The sequence below is a fragment of the Ctenopharyngodon idella genome, chromosome 11 (genome assembly GCF_019924925.1).
Source record: "Ctenopharyngodon idella isolate HZGC_01 chromosome 11, HZGC01, whole genome shotgun sequence".
Taxonomy (NCBI): Eukaryota; Metazoa; Chordata; class Actinopteri; order Cypriniformes; family Xenocyprididae; genus Ctenopharyngodon; species Ctenopharyngodon idella.
In genome coordinates, this window is record NC_067230.1 from 12,886,881 (window position 1) to 12,912,092 (window position 25,212).

The 25,212-nt window shown below is 37.0% G+C and overlaps 1 protein-coding gene across 4 annotated transcripts in view; it reads right to left on the reverse strand.

Annotated features, from left to right (window-relative positions):
- cpne5b (copine Vb) overlaps nucleotides 1-25,212 on the reverse strand; it is a 180,134-nt gene that overhangs the window by 116,140 nt on the left and 38,782 nt on the right. For 2 of the 4 annotated variants that reach the window (XM_051911629.1, XM_051911631.1), the window contains exons 2-7: nucleotides 21,103-21,143; nucleotides 19,156-19,202; nucleotides 5,945-6,048; nucleotides 3,862-3,901; nucleotides 3,254-3,271; nucleotides 3,064-3,140 (exon numbers count right to left, since the gene is read on the reverse strand). In XM_051911629.1, coding sequence (XP_051767589.1) covers nucleotides 3,064-3,140; nucleotides 3,254-3,271; nucleotides 3,862-3,901; nucleotides 5,945-6,048; nucleotides 19,156-19,202; nucleotides 21,103-21,143 — 327 coding nt within the window. The remainder of the gene's footprint in view (nucleotides 1-3,063; nucleotides 3,141-3,253; nucleotides 3,272-3,861; nucleotides 3,902-5,944; nucleotides 6,049-19,155; nucleotides 19,203-21,102; nucleotides 21,144-25,212) is intronic. The other 2 variants (XM_051911630.1, XM_051911632.1) reach the window with 1 other exon arrangement.

Genomic DNA, 25,212 nt, shown 5'->3' on the forward strand with positions numbered 1-25,212 from the left:
TTGTCCTTAGTGTGAAAAGATGGATCTCAAAATCATACAGTCACTGCTGGAAAGGGTTCAAATATGCAAAAGATGCTGGAAAACTGAAGAATTTGAAGGACCTGGAGGATTTTTCTGAAGAACGTTGGGCAGTTTAACTGATCAGGACACACAAGGGACTCATGAACTACCATCACAAAAACAAAAAACAGCCGTGGATCATCCAGGTAACAACAAACAGTATTAAGAATCAAGGGTATGTAAACTTTTGAGCGGGGTCAATTTTATCAACTGTAATTTACAACTATAATTTATTTTCTCTAATGTTTAAGTTAAATAACTCCAAACAAGCATCTTTTCATGCTAGGTTCATTATCTAACATATCTACTAGTTATTATCACTCCAATGAAAAAGGGACTGTTGACTGAACAAAAGTAATGGGTCACCAAATTGTACCCTATTAATGGAAAGTGGCATTTAAGATCTCTTAAAATCGGTGTCTATACGAGCATCTGCAGTGTCTTTGAAACCCTTGACATGTCCGGAGCAGGCTATTAAACTTTCAGCTTTACTGAGTTTAGATCTTTTTCATCAATGTCATGAAAGCCTCCTGTGGTCAGCATCTCTTTGGACGCCTGCAGGGGGATTCAGGCTTAACGCAGCTTGAGCACGACACTATAGTGGCAGAGCAAAACTCAATTCTCTTGGGCGTGATAGAAACACACATGCTGACAGTGAATATCCTCGGACTTACTCACATAGCCTCAAAAGTGTACTGCGTTATCCCTTTCAGTTTATTAGACGGTCTACAAGCCTGAAGGAGGCAATTTTAGTGTGTGTTTGAGCCTAGGTATTCCCAAAAGAACAGTTAATCAACGAAAAACATGTTCATGTCTCCACACACGCACAAGCTTTGAGCTTTGAACTCAGAGAAATATATGTATTGTGTGCTTCATGTAGGAAGACCCTGAATTAAGACTGGAGTGATTTTCCAAACAATATTGTAATTTGCATTAAAGTAGAGCTCATGTAAATGCCTTTGCCGACAAACAAATGATTTCGATACTAAACAACAACAACAACACTGTATTACATTTTTTCCAACTAATTCCAGCTCTCATTAAAAGTTGTGTCTGCCCTGGGACTTTCTGAATATGTGATTCTGCTTTTGTAAGACATAACACAGAACAAAAACTTATGGAGAATAGCTCAAAATGCATGTCTCAACATTTTTACATGAAGGAAAATATCCTCTGACAAGTTTACCCACAATGCACGGTTACAGCTAATGAGGATCACTAGCTAAGCCTTGAAATCTGTTGATCTCACACATCAGGGTACCTCTCTAATTAAAGAGTTTCTCAGCCAGAAATATTGCGCTCCATGATCAGACTCCATCTGGATGGACCTGCTCTAGCAGGGCCAATGACGGGGAAATGAAAAGACTAACAATGCTTGTGAAAAAATGGGCCACAGATGAGTGCGTTTGCTAATGTGTCCTCTGCCAACACTGAAACAGCCAACAGAAACAAGCAGGGTGCAAAATTACTCTGTCGTATAAATAAAAAGTTACTTGCCAGTAAGTTTATTAAGAACTGCAACATTTACATACATGGTTTAAGTCGACCTGTAAGAATGAATAAAATAAATCTGACCTTCACTGATGTACGTTATAATAATGACCTGTGCTGACTGTACTGTAAAAAATTATTTTCACGATTTATCACATTTTTTCTTTTGTCAAATCAACTTCAATAATTAATGTGGTTCAGATATTTAGAGTTTCGGTTATTAAACCAATCGCCTTCATTGTATTAACTCAAATTTTTAATTTCAATTAACTCAAAATTTTAAAGGGTTTTAAAAATTTAAAATTCTGTTATTTATTACTCACCCTCATGCCGTTCCACACCTATAAGACCTTCGTTAATCTTCGGAATGCAAATTGAGATATTTTTGTTTAAATCCGATGGCTCCGTGAGGCCTACATAGGGAGCAATGACATTTCCTCTCTCAAGATCCATTAATGTACTAAAAACATATTTAAATCAGTTCATGTAAGTACAGTGGTTCAATATTAATATTATAAAGCGACGAGAATATTTTTGGTGTGCCAAAAAAAACAAAATAAGGACTTATATAAAGATGGCCGATTTCAAAACACTGCGTCAGGAAGCTTCGGAGCGTTATGAATCAGTGTATCGAATCAGCGGTTCGGAGCGCCAACGTGATTTCAGCAGTTTGGCGGTTTGACATGCGATCCGAATCATGATTCGATACACTGATTCATAACACTCCGAAGCTTCATGAAGCAGTGTTTTGAAATCGGCCATCACTATATAAGTCATTATTTTGGCGCACCAAAAATATTCTCGTCGCTTTATAATATTAATATTGAACCACTGTACTCACATGAACTGATTTAAATATGTTTTTAGTACATTAATGGATCTTGAGAGTGGAAATGTCATTGCTGGCTATGGAGGCCTCACTGAGCCATCGGATTTCAACAAAAATATCTCAATTTGCATTCCGAAGATTAACAAAGGTCTTATGGGTGTAAAACGACATGAGGGTGAGTAATAAATGACAGAATTACTAACCCTTTAAGGCAACCAGGTAACTTACTTTTTTAAGTTAAACCAACAATTCTTTTTACAGTGTGACACAAATATGCTTTTTTATAATATATAAATAATATTATATATAAAAATATATTATATATATTTTATATCATTTATATATATATATTATTACACGTAATATGTATATAAATATTAATACTATTAAAAATACTATATAAATTGCAAATATACACAGTATATATATATATATATATATATATATATAGATATATATATATATATTAGTGGCCACAAACTTTTATATATTTTTTCTTTATGTATATATATATATATATATATATAGAAAATGTTTAATATTTTCAAAGGCACTAAAAAAAAAATCATGGCCGCTGCATGCACCCACCACTGGCAGGTGTGGCCTAATTTTTGGACCCTGGAAACAAGCCAGCACAGTTCTAGTAAAATCAGCAGGTGCCACCTGGGATGTATTCTACTCACCCAAGAGGTTTCTCTAGTCGGCTGGCCGGTGACCCCACAATTTCACCCAGTGTGCAGAACATCTGGCCAAGAAAGTCCTAGATGGAGTGGGTAGGATCAAGTAGAAGAGGCGGTAAGAGTTTATCAAATTCAACAAATCTCAACGCTCTGCCCTCTTGTTATAGTAGTGAATTGAAAGGCAAAGACGTACGTATAGTTCAAGGGGCTTCTGGGAAGGAGCACGGCCATGTTTACAATAGAGCACAGCATGTAACAGAAAGCACAAGACACAAATACAATACCAGCCACACAGACAACATCACGCACAGTTTCGTGGGTGATCAAACCAGAGAAGAGAGAGATAGTGATGATTAGTGACAGCTACATGATCAATCTGCGTGCATTAAAAGAGGTGTGATCAAAATACCAGGAATAGGGCGAATGTAAATAAAAAATATCCAAATATATTGCATCTGTGCAAATACTTATTCATATTGGTTTACTTTCCACTTTATGCTTCAGCATTAGTAAACGCCAATTATGTCAGACAAACACTGCATGTAATTTTTAATTAACAATAGTTAGTTTTATTATACAAAACTTAAATCATGTGGATTCAAAAAGCTTTAACATGAGTAATTGTATATATAATTCCACATGAGGTAAATTTATCCCTCAACTGTGGATTGTGTCGATGACTTTCCATTCAAAAAGATGAGAGTTTTGCTAAATATATGTGGATACTTTTTAAAAGAAATTGAAAAGCACAGAAACGTTTTCGTTCAGGTTACATGAGGGTCACATTACAGCACTACTTACGTGTTTGGAAAGATCAGGACTTTTAGAGTCGACATCATATCTGAATTAAGTAGAAAGTAACACACACAAAAAAGAAAAAACAATGTTAACCAAAGTCTTTAAAAACATTGAGTAGCTAATTAAAAGATATGCCATAAAAGACTGACTTTAAAAGGAAACAACTACTTTAATGGTTGAAGAAATGCTGAAATATACACACAAAAAAATTGTCTTTCAAGTAAGCTTGCAAAACAACTTAATGCTTGCCATTACCAGACAAGTTTCATAAAAACTACTACACTTCATTTTTTAGTATTAAAGCAATGCATCTGTGACTGAATTCACTAAACATTCTTTACATTTTCTTCTTATTTTCTACCCAAAGAATAAAGTTACAAATATTTTTGTATTCTCAAAAACATTGGGATACTTCTTAAGAATGTCTTAATCTTTTTTCTTAAGAATGTTCTAAAGAAAAAGGAAATCCTTAGAATCCAAAGGAATGTTCTTAAAACTTATCGTCTTAAAGTTAGGATAACCTCCAACTTCCATAGCACATTAAAAAATCATTATGATTATTATGATAATCTGCAGACAGTGCAAAAAGTGGTTTTCATTGAGTCGATCAGTGAGTGTTTGGCAAGATCAACCATCTTCTTCTTAAGGAAAAATAAAATATTTCAGAATATCTTAAGAGTTTGTCAATAATTGTACTTCACATTCTTATGGCAATCCTTGCAAACTTAGAATTGGTCTTAAGAAATGTCTTCTTTCTTAAGAATTACTGTGAATTACACACTTAAGCTTAAACAAGTCTTTCGAGAATTTTTTTCAAGGGTTATTCTTTTGAATGCACAGCAAAACATAACGCTTGTCTTTCTACACTGTAAAAAAAAAAAAATGATTTTTCAAAGTTGTAAATTAAACAAGAATTATTGGAGAACGTTTTACAAGAAATCCTATTTCAGTCTTTCTACTTCAAAAATTGAAAGTTTAAATCAATGTTTCTTACTGTTTCTTTGTAATCATTTGTAAAATTTACTAGCAGTTTCTGAGTGAAGATTCTCAAATTATATCCTACACCATTTTTTTTCAGTGTATGGAAAATAATAGAATTTTGAATCCAGTATTCTAAATTTGTGCACACCAAGGATGATAACTATAATGATAACGACACAAGAACAAAATTATTGGAATTGCGTTCAGGGTATGTTTACACAACAACGATGTACTAAAAGCAGAAAAGTTTTTCCTTTGTGTTTTTCGTGTACAGACAACAACTTTGTCAAAATGATCCCCATTCACACGGATGCATAAAAACGACTAAAAACGCTGTATTCTGCTGCCAGGCCAGTAGTTGGCAATGTCACTTTGTAAAGAAACTATGCGCCTATAGACTGAACAGGTATTACGTATGTGTATGGAGTCACCATTTTCAAAATTTTGTGTTTTTGTAATTTACACAGAGACGATAACGGTATCATTTTCAAAAACTTGCACTTTGAAACCCATTTGAACAGCCAAAACGCATAAAAAGTTTTCCGTTTTTAGCTGAAAACGGTGTCGTGTAAACGGCCCCTCAGAATTGTTTTTTTATTATTAACGATACAAACATTGACAGCCAATCAAAATCCACCTGACTTTAAAGAGCTCAAGCATTTAAAGCGGCAGATGACAAAACTGCATCACAAGCTTATTGGTGCCACTGGATGCCAATATAGTCATCGTTATAGTTATCGTTCTTGGTGTGAATGGGCCTTAAGAGACCACTAAATGCAAGTTAGCAACAAATGACAAGAAACCGCTAAGAAAACATTTGCTAACTAAACAGACCACAAAACAATCATGCATGCATGCCTATTTACTAACTCGGTTAAGATAAAGTTAGTAAGAGGGCCAAAAGCAAATCGTAAAAAAAAAAAGGGAAATCAGACGGTTAGTTTAATTTAGGGATCTGACACACTGCATTGGAACATTCCTGATGGTTACATCAAAGATCAGTGACAGAAGAAAAAGGAAGCGGGAGGAGGTGAGAGGTTTGTCCGAAGGAATATTGGTGTGGATGCGAGACTCTTTAGGACAGGGATCAAAGGAAATAACTCACAAATCAAAGCGCAGGCTCTGTTTCTCCTCAAAGAAGTAGTCCAGGATGTACTTCCTGACAAAGTCCGGATTTAGCGTGTTGTCAATCACCTCCGTTCTTCCAAACTGGAAAGTGGATTAGGGACAGCGGAGGAAGAGATGGGGTCAGAGAGAGAGGAAGGAAACAGGGTGAGACAATGAAATTGGATATAAGGTACAGAATGAGTAATGGAGGACCAAAAAATCGAGAATGGTAAAAGTTTGGTACAAAACACTGCAGATAAGAGAATTAAGCTGAAATGGAAACTCCTCTCTAATAAAATTGGTGTAATCCCTCTGATTTTGCTCTCTTTCTCCCTTGTTACTGTCCTTTTCCTTTACTCCCCACTATCCTCCAGAGACTCGTCTAATGCCGGAGGGTTGGTTTGCTGAGGTGTGCGATCTTGTGTGAGAACTGGAAAGGTTTAGTGAAACTTTAAGTCCTCAGTGGCAGCACTAATTACAGCGGTGTGGCTATTCGACAGCTCTGAAGATCGGTGACAATTATGTCTGCATAATTAGAGGGGGGCTTCAGCCAAACAGCGTGCTATATCTCTCTGAAACCCAGCCTGGGGCATCTCACTCCATCATTAACCCCTTTTCCCTTTAAAAAAAAAAAGACTAAACAATTGGACAGGTCCCCTCCCCTCTTTCAAAGGCTAAATGTGCAACATGGAATTGAGGCCACCTTTTGACACTGAACTGATCTAAGTGAATGTTTGTTTAGTGGCCTGCTTTTCACCTAGAGGCTTATAGTGACTTTTCATGCAATATATGTTGACCATAAATTATTCAGTGTTTGGAAAAGTTTAAATAAATGAATGAATACCCTGCGAACAGTCTGTTTCCATGAGCTGATATTGAGATGATAAAAACAGTTGTGTTGTGCTGTGTTTGCATTACTCTGTGGATCATGAAGTGTTTATTCAGAAGGGACCTAAAGCAGTGGTATTGAAAAACATACAGAATCACAGAATATTGAATTTTAAAGAATTACAAAATGCATCGTCTCTAATTAAGTTAATATAGCAACACTCCCAATTTCTGTTAATACAAAGTTTATTAAGCCAATATGGGGGGCCTTTGAATATTGTATTGTACAATGAGAGGCCTTTGTGTCAAAAAGGTTGAGAAATGATCATTCTTAGGTTTATGTGATATTAGAGCAAATATAAATTGTCATGTGACTCATGTGTTTATGTAACATTTTTAAGTCTGAGTTAATGGGACTCTTTTAAAAACAATCTATTTTAAAACGCAACATACATTTTCGCATTCATTGTAATTTCATACATTTTTGAAAAAAGTTCATTGCAAATAAAAACTTGATTAATTACCTTAAGAATGTCAAGTTTAACCATTAAGTTAATAAAACTTGCAATAGACGTAATCATTAATCATTTCCCCCCAAGAATATTCAAAGGTATTAAAAAAAACATATATATATAGTGCTGTCAAATCGATTAATCGCGAATAATCGCATCTAACATAAGTTTGTGTGTGTGTATATGTGTATATATATTAGGGGTGTAACGTTCACTCGTGCTCCGCCCCCGCACTGCCGGATGAACTGAGGCACCTATACAGCAATCTGTCAGTCACGCCACATCAAAGCTTTGTTTCTAATCGAAAGTAACAAAATGCAGAGCTTATTGCAATTATTTGGTGGTTAATGGTGATTAGGCTAATGTTGCAATGTAATGCATTCGGTACACATGTGCACCGAACCGAAAGCCCTGTACAAGAATGGTTCGGTATGAATACGTGTACCGTTACACCCCTAATATATATATATATATATACAGTGCTCAGCATAAATGAGTACACCCTCTTTGAAAAGTAACATTTTAAACAATATCTCAATGAACACAAAAACAATTTCCAAAGTTTTATATAACATCTGTTTAACTTCTAACATGAAAGTAAGGTTAATAATATAACTTAGATTACACATTTTTCAGTTTTACTCAAATTAGGGTGATGCAAAAATGAGTACACCCCACTGAAAGTCTCTGGAGCAAAGCTAAATTTTAGACTACAAATGTCTAATTTAACAAGAATTCAACCACAGGTGAGTCTAATTATTCATTACACAGGTGTCTAGCAGACAGTTGAATATAAAAGGGTGTTAAAACCCCTTCCCATTTCATGCTGTCAGCAATGGCACCACATGGAAGAGAAATGTCCCAAGACCTGAGAAAGAAAATAATTTCTTTACACCAGAAAGGTGAAGGCTACAAGAAGATCAGCAAAGCTTTACTTATTAGTCAGAATACTGTAGCAAAAGTGGTACAAAAATTTAAAAAAGATGGAACTGTAACCATCTCACAGAGACATCCATGTCATCCAAGTAAGTTAACACCTCGACAGGAGCGTCTTCTGATGAGAAAGGTTGAAGAAAATTGGCATGTAAGTTCACTGCAGTTATCTAAAGAAGTAGAAAGCCAAACTGGGGTGACTATTTCCCATGACACAATACGGCATACACTGCAGAGGAATGGCATGCATAGGTGCCGTCCACGAAAGAAGCCTCTCCTAAAGCCCAGGCACAAAAAAGCCCGCCTACAGTTGCCAGGGCCCATGCTGACAAAGATGAAGACCGCTGGGACTCTATACTCTGGAGTGATGAGACCAAGATAAATGTTTTTGGAACTGATGGCTTCAAAACTGTATGGCGTCGCAAAGGTGAGGAATACAAAGAGAAATGCATGGTGCCTACAGTGAAACATGGTGGTGTCAGTGTCCTTATGTGGGGCTGCATGAGTGCTGCTGGTGTTGGGGAGCTGCATTTCATTGATGGCATCATGAATTCACAGATGTACTGCTCTATACTGAAAGAGAAGATGCTACCATCACTCCGTGCCCTTGGTCGTCGTGCACTTTTCCAACATGACAATGATCCTAAACACACATCTAAGGCCACTGTTGGATTTCTGAAGAAGAACAGACTGAAAGTGATTCAGTGGCTCCTGATCTGAACCCAATCGAACACCTATGGGGAATTCTGAAGAGACAAGTTGAGCATCACTCTCCATCCAGCATCCAGTCTCTAAAAGAGGTCATTCTTGAAGAATGGAAAAAGATGGATGTTGCAAAATGTCGCCAACTTGTTCATTCCATGCCTAGAAGACTTGGTGCTGTCATTAAAAATCATGGAGGCCATACAAAGTACTAGATGTAGTAGTTTTTGTTGTGGGGTGTACTCATTTTTGCATCACCCTAATTTGAGTAAAACTGAAAAATGTGTATAATATTAACTTTACTTTCATGTTATAAGTTAAACAGATGTTATATTAAACTTAGTCTTGTCAACATTTTGGAAATTGTTTTTGTGTTCATTGAGATATTGTTTAAAATGTTACTTTTCAAAGGGGGTGTACTCATTTACGCTGAGCACTGTGTGTGTATATATATATATATATATATATATATATATATATATATATATATATGACACACACATATTATATATTTATAAACTTTTATATTAGATGCGATTATTCTATTTGACAGGACTAATATATACTTTTCACAAACATTGTTAATTGTTGAACTAACTTTGCCACACTGATTTTGGCAAACAAAGGTTTTCCAAATATAAATGATATTTAAAAAAATAAAAAAAAAAGCCTCACTGCTTATTTTAAGTAATTATAAAAGATTATGCCAAAATAGGTACACCAATTGTTTTTTAAAACACTTTTTAGCAATTCAAGGATAATTAACTGGCAAGACATTTATTAATTTAAGCCCCTCCAAAAATGTCAGAATTAATTTTATTTTCAGACATTGAAGGCATTATCATCATATAAGAGGTTTAGTCAAATAATTGTCTGTATGAATCACATTTATGTATTTTTAAATAATACTGTTTATCTGGACATAAAATGCCTTAAAAATAAGTTTCTGTACAGAAAAGAATAAGTTTAAATAATAACCATAAAAATACCAGAGTTCAAGCCAAACCCTTGCAAAAGTCAGGAGTTCAAATTACTTATGCAACAATTAGGTAACAATTTTAATTGCAGTATCCACAAAGAGCTTTCAACCATCTAATGAATAAAATCTAATTAGAAACAAGTATTGCGCTGCTGTGCTGGTAGAAATGAACCCTTCAGACTGCTCTGTTCATTTCAAATCAGCAAGCTAAAAGCTTTATAAAGAGAGCCTTAATTATTAGTAATTATTGACAAATGTGTGCAATTGGTATAATCACTCCTCGTCTAAAACAGATAGATAGCAGTTCTCTTTGTAGACTGGATATTAATGTTCTATACTGTATGTTTCATTTACATTCATTATGCACAGAAAGAACAAAAAAGGTCTATTTAGCTTTGCAATTGCTTTGTCAGGAATGACAGCAATGAAGCCGTGTAATTAAAATGTTTGTTGATAGAATATACTAAGCTGTTTCTGCCTTCTTTGTGCTCATGATTTCCAAACATTGTGAACTTTATTTCAGTTTGTTAAAAACCAGACAAAGCAATTAAAAACTTGATGAAAGATCCTTACATTAGATTTTGCCCCTTTGGTACTGTAACTACTAGCTCAGATACAATTTACAGAACGTCCCATTGGAATAAGTTTAGTTATTATCGCTTCTAATGTCACCTGAATTACATTAGTTGCATTCATTTAACTTGGAGCGAATATTGATATATAAATACTTGATGTTCTACATATCCGAGACACTTAATATAAAGTGGTACCAAAGTATTAAAACACACAGATAAATAGATTTACATTATAAAATAGTAAAAGCTTATCAGATAAAATTGGAACTTCAGCAGTTGTAAATGCAGGACTGGTCTGCAATATTTTAAAAAGAGTAAATTATAGTTAAAAATTAAACATTCAGTATAAACACAATGCACCATGTTGTTATGAATTCTTTCCAGTGCATATAAAGCGCTTTAATAATCTAATTAGCCTCAAAATGTAAGGAATGGCTCACGGCATTATCAGACAAACAACACGAGCCAAGATTCTCCCAGTGACAACACACACACACACACCTGCCAATGAAAGGCAGTCACCCGTATTGGTCAGGGCTGTCATATCTACAGACTGCAAACAGAAGCCAGAGTGAGCTTAGGACAGTATGTCAGCACCAAAGGGTCTTTTAGTGGTCACAGTGATCAAATCAAAGTTATTTTACATGGCAATAATGTGAAAATTATAGTAGGCTAGTAAATTACACTTAATAAAATAGTCAGTTTTCTTATTTAATGTACACTATAGGGGCTTTCGCACTGGACAAACGTTTTCATATTTCCCATAACTATTGGTGGAAGTCTCTGCTTTTTTGGTGTGGTCGCACTGCAGGAACTGGGAAAGATTTTAGTTATAGTTATATTTTAGTTATAATTAGCTCCTACTTCAGAGTAGGGTCTAACCCAGCACAACAGGAACTACCAGTGATGTAAGTGTACATCGACTGGCTGAACGCATGTGAGACACCAGTATCCAGCATTTTTAAAAAGCCATGAACACAGTTTACATATACTTACTCCATGAACATGGAAAACAGCGATAGATGGACCTGACGTCCAGGCACTTGTCAACCTTTACGCTACGAAGTTGTTGACGTTGCTGATGCTTATATGACATCATTCTCTGCCGGCTTGCATCACTACAGAGTTTCTTATTGGTGGTGTGATTACAACCAGGAAAATGGCCCTATAGGGGAACATTTAGCTCTCGGAGGACCGCCCTGGTAGGGATGCAACGATCCAATACTCATTATCGGTACGGTTCCGATATGGAACTTTTTTGTCGAATCAGGTTCTAAATTCTAAATTCAATACTTTGCATTACCCACGTGGTTGTTACTGTCAAGCTCATAAAAGGACAAAAAAAAAATCACCATACAAAGTTTAGTGCCTTATAGTCCAATTGTTCTGAAGCCATTAAATTGCTTTATCTGAGAAAAAGACAGTAATCACGTTGTTAAATTTAAGTTCACGGAAACTCTCCCCTCCATCGCGGCTGTCAGTTACGACAGTCAGCATGGCAAAACTCTTTCCAAAATGTTCCAGTGTTCCAATTATTATGCATAATCTGAACATAAAGGTGGGCTTTTGTTTAAAATGACTGTATTTAGCAGGAGTTTATTGGTGATTCTCAATGGTGTGGTACATGCTATTGAATGAGAGGACTGAATAAAACTCGTCGTTCACACCATAACTGGAATTTAAGGGTGTTTTCACACCTGAGCGTTTGTTTCAGAACCTGGTGCGTTTCCTCCCTTGGCTCGGTTCGTTTAGGCATATGTGAACACGGCAATCACGCTCGGACCCGCACCAAAACAATCACTGCAAGATCGCCTGAACGAGGTGGTCTCGACCCGACTGCAAACGAACTCTGGGGTGGTTCGCTTGTGGTGTGAAAGCAATCTGACCCAACGGACCAACGAACTAAACAATATCATATTTCAGAACGGGAAATGTGCTATATATAATGCAGCAGTGTTTGATTCTTGAGTGAGCACATTAGTTACTGCAGTTAAAAACCAAAGAGCACATCTTCATCTTAAAAAGTTGTGTAATCGTGCTTCTCCGTACAAAAACGCTGTCCCAACGAAGCCTTGATTCCTGCTCTAGCTGCATTATAACATTCATATAGTGTTTGCGTGTGTCTCGACACATGCTGGGAGATACAGAGAGATCACTCTTGAATTAGTACGAATGTAGTACATAATTTAACAGCGGGAATGACAGCTACATTCGTATACAGTAGGTACAGTAGGTACTAAACAAGCCACAATATGCTCATGAAGTGAACTTGTCAATCATTTTAATGGATGACGCAGAGCAAACTCTGAGCAATAAGAGGACAGTTGTACACGCATGTGACTTGCATAAACACATTTTGGTACGCTTTGAAATATTGCCTTGTTAAAGCAAACCGAACCAACAAGAAAATGCAACATTGTAACAAATTAAGTCCATGTTTCGGAACAATTCAATCGATCTACAGGTGTGAAAACACCCTAAAACTGATGAAAAAGGCTCAGTAAACTGTTAGACACATGCAGTACTCTCAGTATTACACACATAAAATATATCTTCTCATTGTTCTCGGTTATGAATGTTTCATTGTTTCATCGTGACTTCATGTTGCTTTAAGCGTCATTATGTGCTCAGGATGCGCATAGTCGCATAAACGCTTTCGTGCCGCTCTGTATTGGAGCCTTTCATACTATGATATCTCTGCACAAATAATAATAATTATTTTGCCAATTTATTTGTTCTGTCGTATCCATCAAGTCTGTTGTCCTATTAAAAATCTCCACCATATATTTCAAAAGAAACACTTTTTATAGAGCATATAATAATAGTTTAATTGCAGTTTTTAAAATCAAGATTTGTGTGTGTGTGTGTGTGTGTGTGTGTGTGCGCGTGCATGTGTGTGTGTGCATTTTTCTCTAAATGTTCTCTTTTCATTATAATGAAGTAATGTGTAGTTAATGAGGTATATATAATATAAACTGATTAAGAAAAAAAAACAGTACTGGTATCAGCTTGTCATCCGTTTCAGCAGATACCCAAGGTTGTGGTATAACTGCGGTTACAGTTCCTATAACCACCGAGTGCGAAAGCCCCATATGTCATGCTAAAGGATTAGTTCACTTCAGAATTCAAATTTCCTGATAATTTACTCATCCCCACGTCATCCAAGATGTTTATGTCTTTCTTTTTTAATCACGTTGGAAAGGTCACGCGTGACTTAGGCGGAAGTACCGAGCAAGTGTTTACAAAGCGAACGTGCAAAGACTAAGTCAAACGGCCTTTACAAAAAAAAGGTAAAACAACAATGTTGGATGATTTTGAAGTTGAAGGAGAAAATGAGATGGAGTTTTTCACCCTACCATAAATAATTAGTATCAAATGATCACAAAGAGCTATCGAAAGTTGTTTTACATATTTTGTGTGGTTTCTTTTTCTTTTAAAGAAAAACTCTACAATAGTGACCATAGCTAATATCTTCTGCCTACGTCACGCGTGACCTTTCCAATGTGATTACTAATGTGTGGCGCATTGCAGAGCAGTGCAAGACGAGCATTTGTGGTTAAAAAGTATATAATTTCTTTCATTTTTTTATACAATGGCTGATGGTTTCACTAGATAAGACCCTTATTCCTCATCTGGGCTCATGTAGAGCCCTTTGAAGCTGCACTGAAACTACAATTTGGACCTTCAACCTGTTGGTAGCCATTGAAGTCCTCTATATGAAAAAAAATCCTGGAATGTTTTCCTCAAAAACCTTAATTTCTTTTCAACTGAAGAAAGAAAGACATCTTGGATGACATGGGGGTGAGTAAATTATCAGGAAATTTTCATTTTTAAGGAAATAATCCTTTAATCAATGTGCATTTTTTGGGCCTGTTCAGTTCTTGCTAATATTAATATTGAGTTTAAGGATAATAATATTTTTATTATTTAAAAAAAATCCAATATTTTGTTTCTTTTGTACAATAAACAATTTTTAAACTGTGTTCAGTTGCCACTTGATGCCCAGTGTAAATCTGTCTTCTTTAAATAAAGGTTTAGTATTTATATCAAATGATCACAAAGAGCTATCGAAAGTTGTTTTACATATTTTGTGTGGTTTCTTTTTCTTTTAAAGAAAAACTCTACAATAGTGACCATAGCTAATATCTTTGACGCTCACACTACTGTACTCACAAAACAGTAAATTCTCTTCAAGTACTTGACATCCCGAGGTGACGGTTCTGTCAGAAAGAGAGCTCTTGCACAGGGATTGCATGGACACTGGGCAGGATGTCATGAAAGCACTGAAGCCTATATAATAAAAAGGCCCAAACCCTCTTCTCAGTACAGGAAACCAGTCAAGATCCTCACAGAAATGCGTTGAGGAGACCATACCTGTCAGTTCTGTATTGTGTAATATAGTGAGAGATACAGTGAAAGTGAACAGAACCAGCACTAATCATCTCCTGTTGTTCACATGTTTGTATTATTAAGTGTTAAAAGCCAAAAGTGCCTCTTCATCATACCTGAAGACAGACATTTAACACAACAACATGGCCAGACTGATGTAGATTATGTCTTTCATGTTATTCCTGCATGTTTTATCCAATTCTAAATTGATCTGTGATTCCCATAACATTCCATAAGCAAGAAATGAAAGCTTCTAAACAAAATACAAAAATTACAAATAATAACATTTCATTCACCTGACTCCTTTAATGACAGTCTCTCCTGTTCTTCACACTGAATATGAGCAGACTGCTTATAAAAATAGACAGCTGAGAAATGAAGCATGCCAGGATTTATTGCTGTGGTGAGCTGTCATCGCCTACACGAAACTCTACAAATATTCTGCAGGTGTACGTATGAGGCTACCTCAGCTCTCAGCTTTATATGTAACAGTCAGGGGACAAGGCAAAATCACCTGCCACTGGATGAGAAATTTCATTTTTTTGTAATACAAAGACCTCTGTGTCGTATTTAACATCTTGAGAAGTGTGTTTATTTGTTTTTTTGTTTGTTTTGTTTTTCTGTCATATCAGATATGAAATTCAGAAGATAAATAGTGATGTGTTTATCAGTTGCAGTTACATTGAATTTTATACAGTAGTTCGGGTATGGAAACACACTTTAGATCAATATATACTATCAAGCCTCTAACCTTAAAAGAAAAGCATCATGTCATTTCCGCACACTCATGTGGTTCAAGACCTTTACTGGCGTACTTTCTTCCGTGGAACACAAAATAGTCCATATGATGTTGTTTTACATTTCAGTCAGAAGATATGAAATTTAAACGGGACCTATTCTGCCTCTTTTCACAAGATATAATATTTATATATAAGTCTCTGGTGTCCCCAGAATGTGTCTGTGAAGTTTCAGCTCAAAATTCCCCACAGATCATTTATTATAGCTTGTCAAATTTGCCCCTATTTGTGTGTGAGCAAAAACACGCCGTTTTTTGTGTGCGTCCCTTTAAATGCAAATGAGCTGCTGCTCCCAGCCCCCTTTCCAGAAAAGGGAGGAGCTTTAACAGCTCGCACTTCGGTTGCTCAACAACAACAAAGCTGGAGAATCTCACGCAGCCAAAATGAGGATTGTCAGTAACGGTGTTCAGCCTTACATTGTTCAAACCGGAGTCGGACATTGATGGAGAGACTCAGGAAGAAGTTACAACTTTCAAAATGAAACTGGACGTTTCTGAATGGTTAATGGTTAAATTTATGTAGTTGCTGTGCAGTTGATTCAACTCATCGACTAGCATGTGTTGTCATGTTAATCTTTTGTGCAAAACCCGTATGGACGCCCACTATACATAGCGTACCTGTTTGCCAAACAGAGCGATACACACCAGGCTAACATTTATGATTGCTATCAAATGCTGTGAATGGTCTAATATTTTTTCCAAAATATCGCTCGGACAGAAATGCTCCTTTTCGAGTCAAGCTTGCCAGCGCAACTTGCAGGCTATCCAAGTTAACGAGACTCTAAATAGTGTTCTAAGTGAATGAAAACATCCTGCAAAGTTTTAAATCTGAAAATGCACCGTATATTAAGTTATTGTCTCTCAAAAGTAAGAGTCGACTCTGAGTCAATTAAACGAGTCGTTTGTAAAACGAATCCCAAGCCGTTTCGTTGTGACATCACAATGGAACATTAGCATATTGCCTGCCCACTTATTGCACACGCAGACACCTGAGAAAATTCATTTTTTCAACAATACCACAGCAGTACAATCTTTTGTTGTGTTCCCGTCATTTTACTGACGACTGCTTCTCAAACCTCGGGGAGTTTAAAGCAGGATTCACAAAACGCTTGGACTTAAAATATGGATCAATGCCCAGTTTATTTGGACCAGCTTGCTCCTCTGAATCTCGACCTGTAAGTATGATTAATAATTGAAGTTTATATTTTCTAGCGATCGTTCAAAATTCGTAGTTTTGTATGTTATGTTGTGTAACGTACACCCTCGTCTGTTTGTCTCCTGCTAACCGGCTAACTCAAGTTTCTGTAGTTCTGCTATTCAGATGTGGGTTCAATATTGTCTAAAAATGTGTCGATTAATGCAGTCTTATTACTTGGAGTAATGATCAAGGATGGAGCACGACTTTTGTTTACAGAGTGTAATGAATTATCAGCTATTCACGTTTGTGTTCGGCTAACGTGGGAGTTTACAACATAGCTGTGGGCCTGGTTCACTTACATAACTGCGGTCCTCTGCGGTTTTAGTATTACAGTAGAGTGGAGCTCTATCTGTATCGTAATAGGATGTTAAGATGCTAGTCCGCGCTAACTAGTTGAAGTATTTTCTCTGTAAACAGTAAACACCCATTGTTATGTCAAACTAAACTAATGATATAGCCATTTTTTACTTTGTTAATAGTTATGACGAAAAAGTCTGTGTATACATCTGGCCTAAATGTTTATCTTATGTTAGAGGTTTTCAGCTTCGCTTGGCATTCTGATACAGTTCCCACAGGTGCACCTACATAAAGTATAACTAAGGTGACACTTACCATAGAGAAGTCCTGCTCAAGTCGTGATTGCGAATCAGTTTCTGGTTGATCGGCTACTTTTCGTTTCATCGTCGGACTCGGGCTCAAATTCATACGGTAAAATTGATGCTATCTTTTCTGTCTACACATTGTATACAATGTGATGCGAATTGATAGCTGTCATTCAGTTATGGCAATGGGTGTGCGGTGCGCGCAGTAGACCAATCACAAAGGATTGGGCCATCTGACCAATCAGAGCAGTGTAGGCTCACTGAAAGGAGGGGTTTAGAGAGACTGATTCTTTGAACTGTTTCTAACGAATCATTTACGAATCATAAAGAACTGAGTTAAAATTAAATGTAAATTATGAGAAAATTAAAGTGTTTTTTGACCTTGCATGCATGTAAACCTGTTGTAGGAGACTCCCAAAACAATATTAAGAACTTTTAAATAGGCATAATAGGGGTACTTTAAGTAATTCACTGAAAATCTTTCACTCCCACTACAGCTCTCAAAAATCATTCATGCATCCACAGAGGCACATTTGGCACATGTGAGAACTGATAAAATTTGTCATCATTGACATATATTTGTCTGTAGCAATCATGTATGATTTTATCATAAGAGCAGAGTGAACATTGTACAGAAATTTTAATGTGGCAATGTTTTATTACATTGGTTGATGTAAATTTTATGTCAGATCGGAAATGAAATGTCCGGTATGTGGCGCTATAAGCTTAATGCTCTAGTCTAGTGTTTGAAAATAAAGTACTCCCTACATTAAACCCTAAACATGCCTGATAGTTTTAACTAAAGCAAACGTGAGATAAAAAACACTGCACTACAAGTATTGAGCTTCTATCTTTTATCGAGTGTTGTGCGGTGCTGTACCAGGTGAGCTAGCAAGCAAGTTTACTACATCAGAAATGTTATATACGTATGGAGTTGGTTATGTGATGCAAACGTTAAAACGTATTAGTTTACAAATAATGCCATATGGTAAAAGTGTTTTGAAGTCATAATAACGTAGTATATAATCTGCTTCTTTTAGCATGGTTTGTGTTCATTTCAGCTGGAAACTGCTAATTCCAATGAACCTGTGTTGAATAATCCGCACACTGAGTTATAGTATAAAACTATAACTATATTTGGTCTGTCATTGAGAGAAAACAAGTCTTTGCAATAGAGGACATAGTTACCACTTACTTATTTACATCTTTAATGCTATTAAAGATAAAATAATTTTTATTATACTTCTAAAGACATTTAGAGGGTAAAATGACCAAATGACTATGTACCAGCTCTTATCACTAACCTAGTGAGATAAACACTGTTCAAAACACCAAAGTTTAATCAGCACCACCCAGCAGGACAGTCTTCTTCTGATTCATTACCTCAAATTGGAAAGTACGGAAACTGACTCATCGTTATAACGACACAGTTGGAGAAACAACTCTCGCTCTGTACACCAGGTCGAGACAGAACAGAGAGCTGTTGTACAGGTGCTGAACTGGGTGTTGCTTGTTATTGATAAGACACTGGAAGTGTTTTGATGGTGTTCGGAGGAGGAAGAACAGACAGACGCTTGACCGCATGCTGCTGCAGGGAGAACCAACACGCCTGATTGGACAACACCGGAGATGAAACCATAGCAATGCAAGCTGGGAACAGTTATGTTGTGTGAATGTGTGTGTGTGTGTGTTCACCTCTCTCCACTGCTTGGTCTCCACGCCCTGAGTGTACAACACGCACACTGTGAAAAGAGACAAAAATAGCAAAAATTAGTGCCAATATTTGCTTACATACAAAAAATGCATAATATTTTATTATATTATAAACAGTAATATTATGAACTTGTCAAAAGGAACATTTCAGATATGAAAATATATGATCATTTTGTGTGACAAACAGACAAAAAATTGTCGTTATTTACTGAAAATCTTGTCAATCTAGATATGCATAGATTCAAATATGATGCCTTACAATGCAGCACATCAGGGTTTACATCAGTGACACCATTAACGGAAAATAGGGAAGGAATTTAACGAGTCCGGTTCTGTAATGGTATTAGGAAAACAAATGGGTAACACTTTATTTTATGGTTCAGTTCTCACTTTTAACTAGTTGCTTATTAGCTTACATATTACTAGTATATTGGCTGTTTATTAGTACTTATAAAGCACATATTAATGCTTTATTCTGCATGACTCTATTCTAAATCCCTTAATCCTTCCCAATACCTAAACTTGAACACTACAGAAACTTATTAAAAAGAAAATAATAAAAAGCAGTTTATTTGGAAGTTTATTCAGGCAAAAGTTGAAGTTAATGGTGAATGTGTTCCCCATACTGAAGTGTTACCAACAAATGGCATTATGTTGCCAAATGCTTGAATCATTTCAATAATAACTGAAAAACAATAAATGTAAACAATACATGTAATACAATGTAAACAAAACAATGTAAAAAAAAATATAAACAATAAATTTCATTCATTACTTTTTCAATTAATTTCTATTTTTTATAAAATACCACGAACAGAATGAATAATGTGTGCCTTTATGACACTTTTATGGTGATCCCTATTCATTTTTATTATGGAGAAGCTGCCAATGCACTCTTCAACATTTCTCTTTTGTGTTTAACTGACAAAAGAACGTCAAACGGTTTTAAAGTGCTCTATTATGCTATTTTAAAGGTTCCTAATTTTGTTTTTGAGTGTCCTACAATAGGTTTACACTCATCCATTGACTCATTTCTCAAAGAGTCTGAAAATGGTTTGTTTGAAGATTTAGTACCTCTAAACCCCTCCTTTCTGTGAGCCTACTCTGCTCTGATTGGTCAGATAACCCAGTCTGTTGTGATTGGTTGACCACTTACAGTGCGTGTCAAACGCCCATTATCATATCTGAATTTCAGATCTCAGCGCTTGACACACAGTATTACAAACAGTAACGATGGCATTGTTTTTTTCCTTATCAATTCCAGCACGAGTCTCATCCTCTGGAAGTGCAGCAAAGTGGATTTGCAGTGCAGAAAACAGCGTCTTCCAGTCTCAGCTACAACTACAGTGTTTGAGGGTCAAAGTAGATGTTTTTCAGGGTAGCCAATGAAGACCATAGACTGGCATTATGCAAATCTGTAACAAACCTATGTAGGTTCGAGCAGGAAGTGTGACTGGAATTACTGATGTCTCATTTCGGCAGTTCAGAATCAAAGCTTTCTTTTAGGAAACAATACATTTATTTGTTGCACACTTTCATCTTTGAAACTTTTGCAGACCTTTTACATTCACCAACAGCTATATTACACACTGCCTGAAAGGTAATATTCGAAAAAGCATAATAGGGGCACTTTAAAATATTGTGAAGGTGAGCTAAATGCTCATTTTTGGGAGAACTATTTCTTTCTTATCACTCGCTGTCTACCATTCCAGCAGATGAGAACTTGCTGCCATTGCACATTTGGGCTCATGATTCATTCAGGTTCGTCGGAGACATGCAGAGCGTTGCAGATGAGAAAAACTCATCAGAATCACGCTGATGTTTGATGAGAGGCGAAAGACAGGAGATTACGGAGAAAACGAGTGGGGGCCACTAATAATGCAGAAAGAGTATAAAATGAAAAGACAGTCTTCCATTGGCTGTACTCACATGGATCAGATTTGGAGAATGTGTCTCTGTCTAAAAGATTCCTGCAGAGAAAGAAAAAAACAAGATCAGTATAATTCTGACAGCATGATTAAACGCTATCAATGACACACTGACATCTGAAGCTTTACTGAAGAGGCTTTTTGACAATTTCATTAAATTGTATTATTAGAATTCCACAAAAGCAGATATCAGGATGAAGTTTCAAGATGACACTCAAAATGTTGACTGTAGTCTCCCTTAAAAATACTAATGGCATTCTCACATTTTTGAACCTCAGCATAAGTAACATCACATTTGTCATTTGAACTACTGTAGCAGTGATATCGCTGCTCAAAAACATAGTTTCACTTTCAACATGTGAGGTAAACACAAATACACACTATAAACTGTAAACAATATATTTTCCTTTTCTGAACAGGTTGTGTTCTTGCTGCATGCTATACAGTATTATTAATGATAACTAAAACTAATAAAAACATTTCATCAATAAATAAATAAAGCTGAAATAAATTATTATTATATGTTACCTAATAGAAATGTTGCCTTGGTAATGTGCCTAGAAATGCACATTACATATTAATACAAATTAAACTAAAATAAAAACTAAACATATATAAAAACTAATCCAAAACTATAATAGCATATATACTAAAATAAAACTGTTGTCCACTCAATCCAACAGCCAAGATTACTAACCACCTAAGTATGCAAATAAGAAGAGGTCTGTGAAGTTTAAAATCTTGAAACCCAGAAAGAAGTATAAATATAGAGATTCTCTTCACAAATGTTTCTCTTATTCCATGTAACATTAATTCATCCAGACACTTGATACTGTCACATACTCCCACACCCGAGACTGGACTACACTCTAGAGACCAGACAAGAGTTTTGCAGCGAATGTGTACAGTACTATGTGGGTTTTTAGTAGATTTTTGGAACTGTGGTAGATTGTTAAATCTGTTTCTAAATGCAGCAGATCTTCGTGTACATCCTACCTAGACTATTTATAACCAACCATAATAATCAGACAACATATGTTCTTTTGTTGCTAAGGTGTTTGCTCTCTGTCAGGGCAGGTTTTTCTTCTTATTTTCAAAATAAGCATATTCTCTGTCGAGATAGCTCAGAAAGGGATATTTCATCCAGAAATTAAAATTCTGTTTTTGATTAATCACTCATGTTATTCTGTATGACTATCTGCATGACACAAAAGTAGATATTTTGAAATACTTTCCTGTTGCTTTTTTTCTCCCATATAACAGGAGAATAAAGTGACCACAGACTGTCAAATACCAAAATTAACAAAAAGGACCAAAAAAGGACCATAAAAGCATCATGAAGGCAGTCCCTTGTAGCTTGAAAATTTTCCTTTTATGTACCAAATCATGTTTAACAGCAGCAATTAAGTAAGAAATGGATGCTTATTGAGGTATTCAGTAAAGAGCAGGGAGTGATTTTCTGTTTTTCTCTTGTTGTTTGATTCACATTAACACAGTACTGTAACATGTTTTCAGTTCTGGTTTAGTTTTCTCTTGTGTTCTGTTCCTGTTTTGCCTGCCATAAGCCCAAAGTATACTTCGCACACTGTCCGTGTGATGTCATTTTCATCATCGGGGGGGTCCATGGACGCCCACACACCCCGTCCACATGCAGCCCAATTTTTGTGACGGTGTGCGTAAAACAGCACATGTGCAAGTGAATTGAGTGCTTGAAAACAAAGTCCACTAGATAGTGCACACGTGCCGAACATGTCTTTCTGCGCTAACAGACAAAGGAGTATACTTTGAAAGGCTTGGGTGCTCAACTATGCGCGAGATGGAGCGGAACGCGGAAAATTAAGTATACCTGGACCTTTATTTCTCTAGTTAGTTTCCCTTGTTGTTAATCAGTTCCCACACCTGTTCCATTTTATCCTTGATTACACTCCCCATGTATTTAAGCCCTATATGTTTCTCCTATGCAGTAGAAAGGACACTATGGAGACCACATCCTGCCCGAAGGGAGGTTAGTATGTAGAGAATACATCACATGGACTTACCAAACGGGAAGTACCACACATGGAAGAAAGTCCTTGTGGTAGGTAAAAAAGAGAGCTGAAAAGGGAAGAGCTCTACAGACACAGTGACTTGTGGCAGAGCGAGGTTCTGTCCAGGGGAAGACTGGGTTTACAGACAGGGAAACTGAACAGTGGAGAACACATCATATTGGATTTCCACTAGGAAATCAGCACATATAGAGCACTTAGCCCAATTACTTAGGCTCACCTGAAAAGGGGTATACCACAACAAATTCCTCCACTGAATTTGGCTACCGATGGGTGCTGAAGGTTAGAAAGATGTCCAGGGCTCATCGAACGGTAAAATTACATGGATCAAAAAAGTGGGACGTTATCACCTCAGGGACAGGAAAGGCGCTCAGAGCGTCTGAAGCCCTCCGTGTGGTCAAAGTACACACGCAGGGATCATATCAGGCAGAGCAGCGATAAGGCTGGGTCTGCCTTGTCATGAGGAAGCACTTGCAGGCTCACCATCTGATCCCTAAAAGGGGTAGTGGGAACCTTGGACAAGTAGCCCGGCCAGGGTCTCAGGATTCTGTGAGAGTATGCTGGCCAAACTCCTTTTTTTCACTGACAACCTCTCTTGATGGAAGTGAGCGCAGTCAGAAGGGCCATTTTCAATGAGAGCGTACTTGACTCAACTGACTCTAAAGGCTCAACGGAAGCACTCTGTAGGCCCAGCAATGGAATAAGGTGCAGCAACCTGGTTTTTCACAAAGGTCTCCAACCCATGTAATGACCAGGCTCAAGGCTGCTTAGCATCAATGCAAAGGCAGCGCTTCCTTTTCCTTGGAGGACTTAACCTCCTGGTGTCTCTTGAAGAACCTGATAACATATACTTTAAAGGTGGAGGGGACAGCCAGAGGTGTGCTCTTTTGCAGGAAGGAAGCACTGATCCAACTGCAGATCTCTGTGGGTCTTCCCTTGGGAAGAACGCCAATTCGCGAACACATGCCACTATTCAGCGTAGGTGACAGTCCACTTAGGTCTTCTGCATCCCAACCAAGGACCAGGCATGGAGGTTCCAGAGGTCTGGGCATGGGTGCCAAATTATGCCCTGCCCCTGAGAAAGAAGGTGCTCCCTGGAACTCGTCAGGAAGGGGCTGATTGACAATTCACCCTCATCTTGAGCACTGAATGAGAAATTAGGTTCACCCGCAGGGAAGCACCTAACTCATCCATGAACTCGACCGGGAGAGACAAGTTTTGAAGTCGATTGAGAGAGTAAGGAGTCTGACATTTCTTTTTGTGAACATTTGATCTCTGTTTTTGGGTTAGGTAGTTAGGGTAGTGAATTGTATTTTTTTTTCTTTTTTTTTTGTTTAGGTAAGGTAGAGGACTAAAACTAAGAACTTTTTGTTTGTTGTTTTGGCCTTGTCGACTCCCGAACCAAAACTCCCAATAAATTGTTATCATTTTGCAAATTTTTGTCCACGCAAGTCCTTTCATGTATTTTCCGGGCGTAACAGTGCTGAGGAATGGAAGGTCCGTGGGGACTCACCCAGTGGAAATGCTTCCATTGGTACCCTCACATCGCTCTCAGTGCTTGCTGCCAAGGCCTTGTGCATTGTAGCAGGAGGAGGAGGAGCAACCGAGGTGACTTTCTGCTTAGAAAAGCAGGAAAGTTGTGACTGCAACGTTCCCATGGTCACACTCTCGCAATGAGTGCATGTCCCATCCATAAAAGATCCTCAGCATGGGCATGGCCCTAACTGATCTTGGCCATCTGATGGAGACAGGTGTCGACCGCATCCAGAAATGCATAGGTGAAAAAAAAGTCTTTAAAAAGATGTTCTTCATCTGTGTTTGCTCTTTTATAGAGAAACACTCTTGTTTGAGAATATTCTCTTTTGGAAATTTGTCTTTCTAGTTGCTCATTGAAGCGCCCAGGGGAACTCTGTTGCACTTATCAATTACAGTTACCTATTGGGGCTCCCAAGTGCGACCCCCAGTGTCATCACATCGACACAACATCGAAGTGACTGACAGATAGGGGATAAATTATGTGTGAGGTAATGTGAGCTAAAAAAAAACTCCACAGACACATTCTTGGG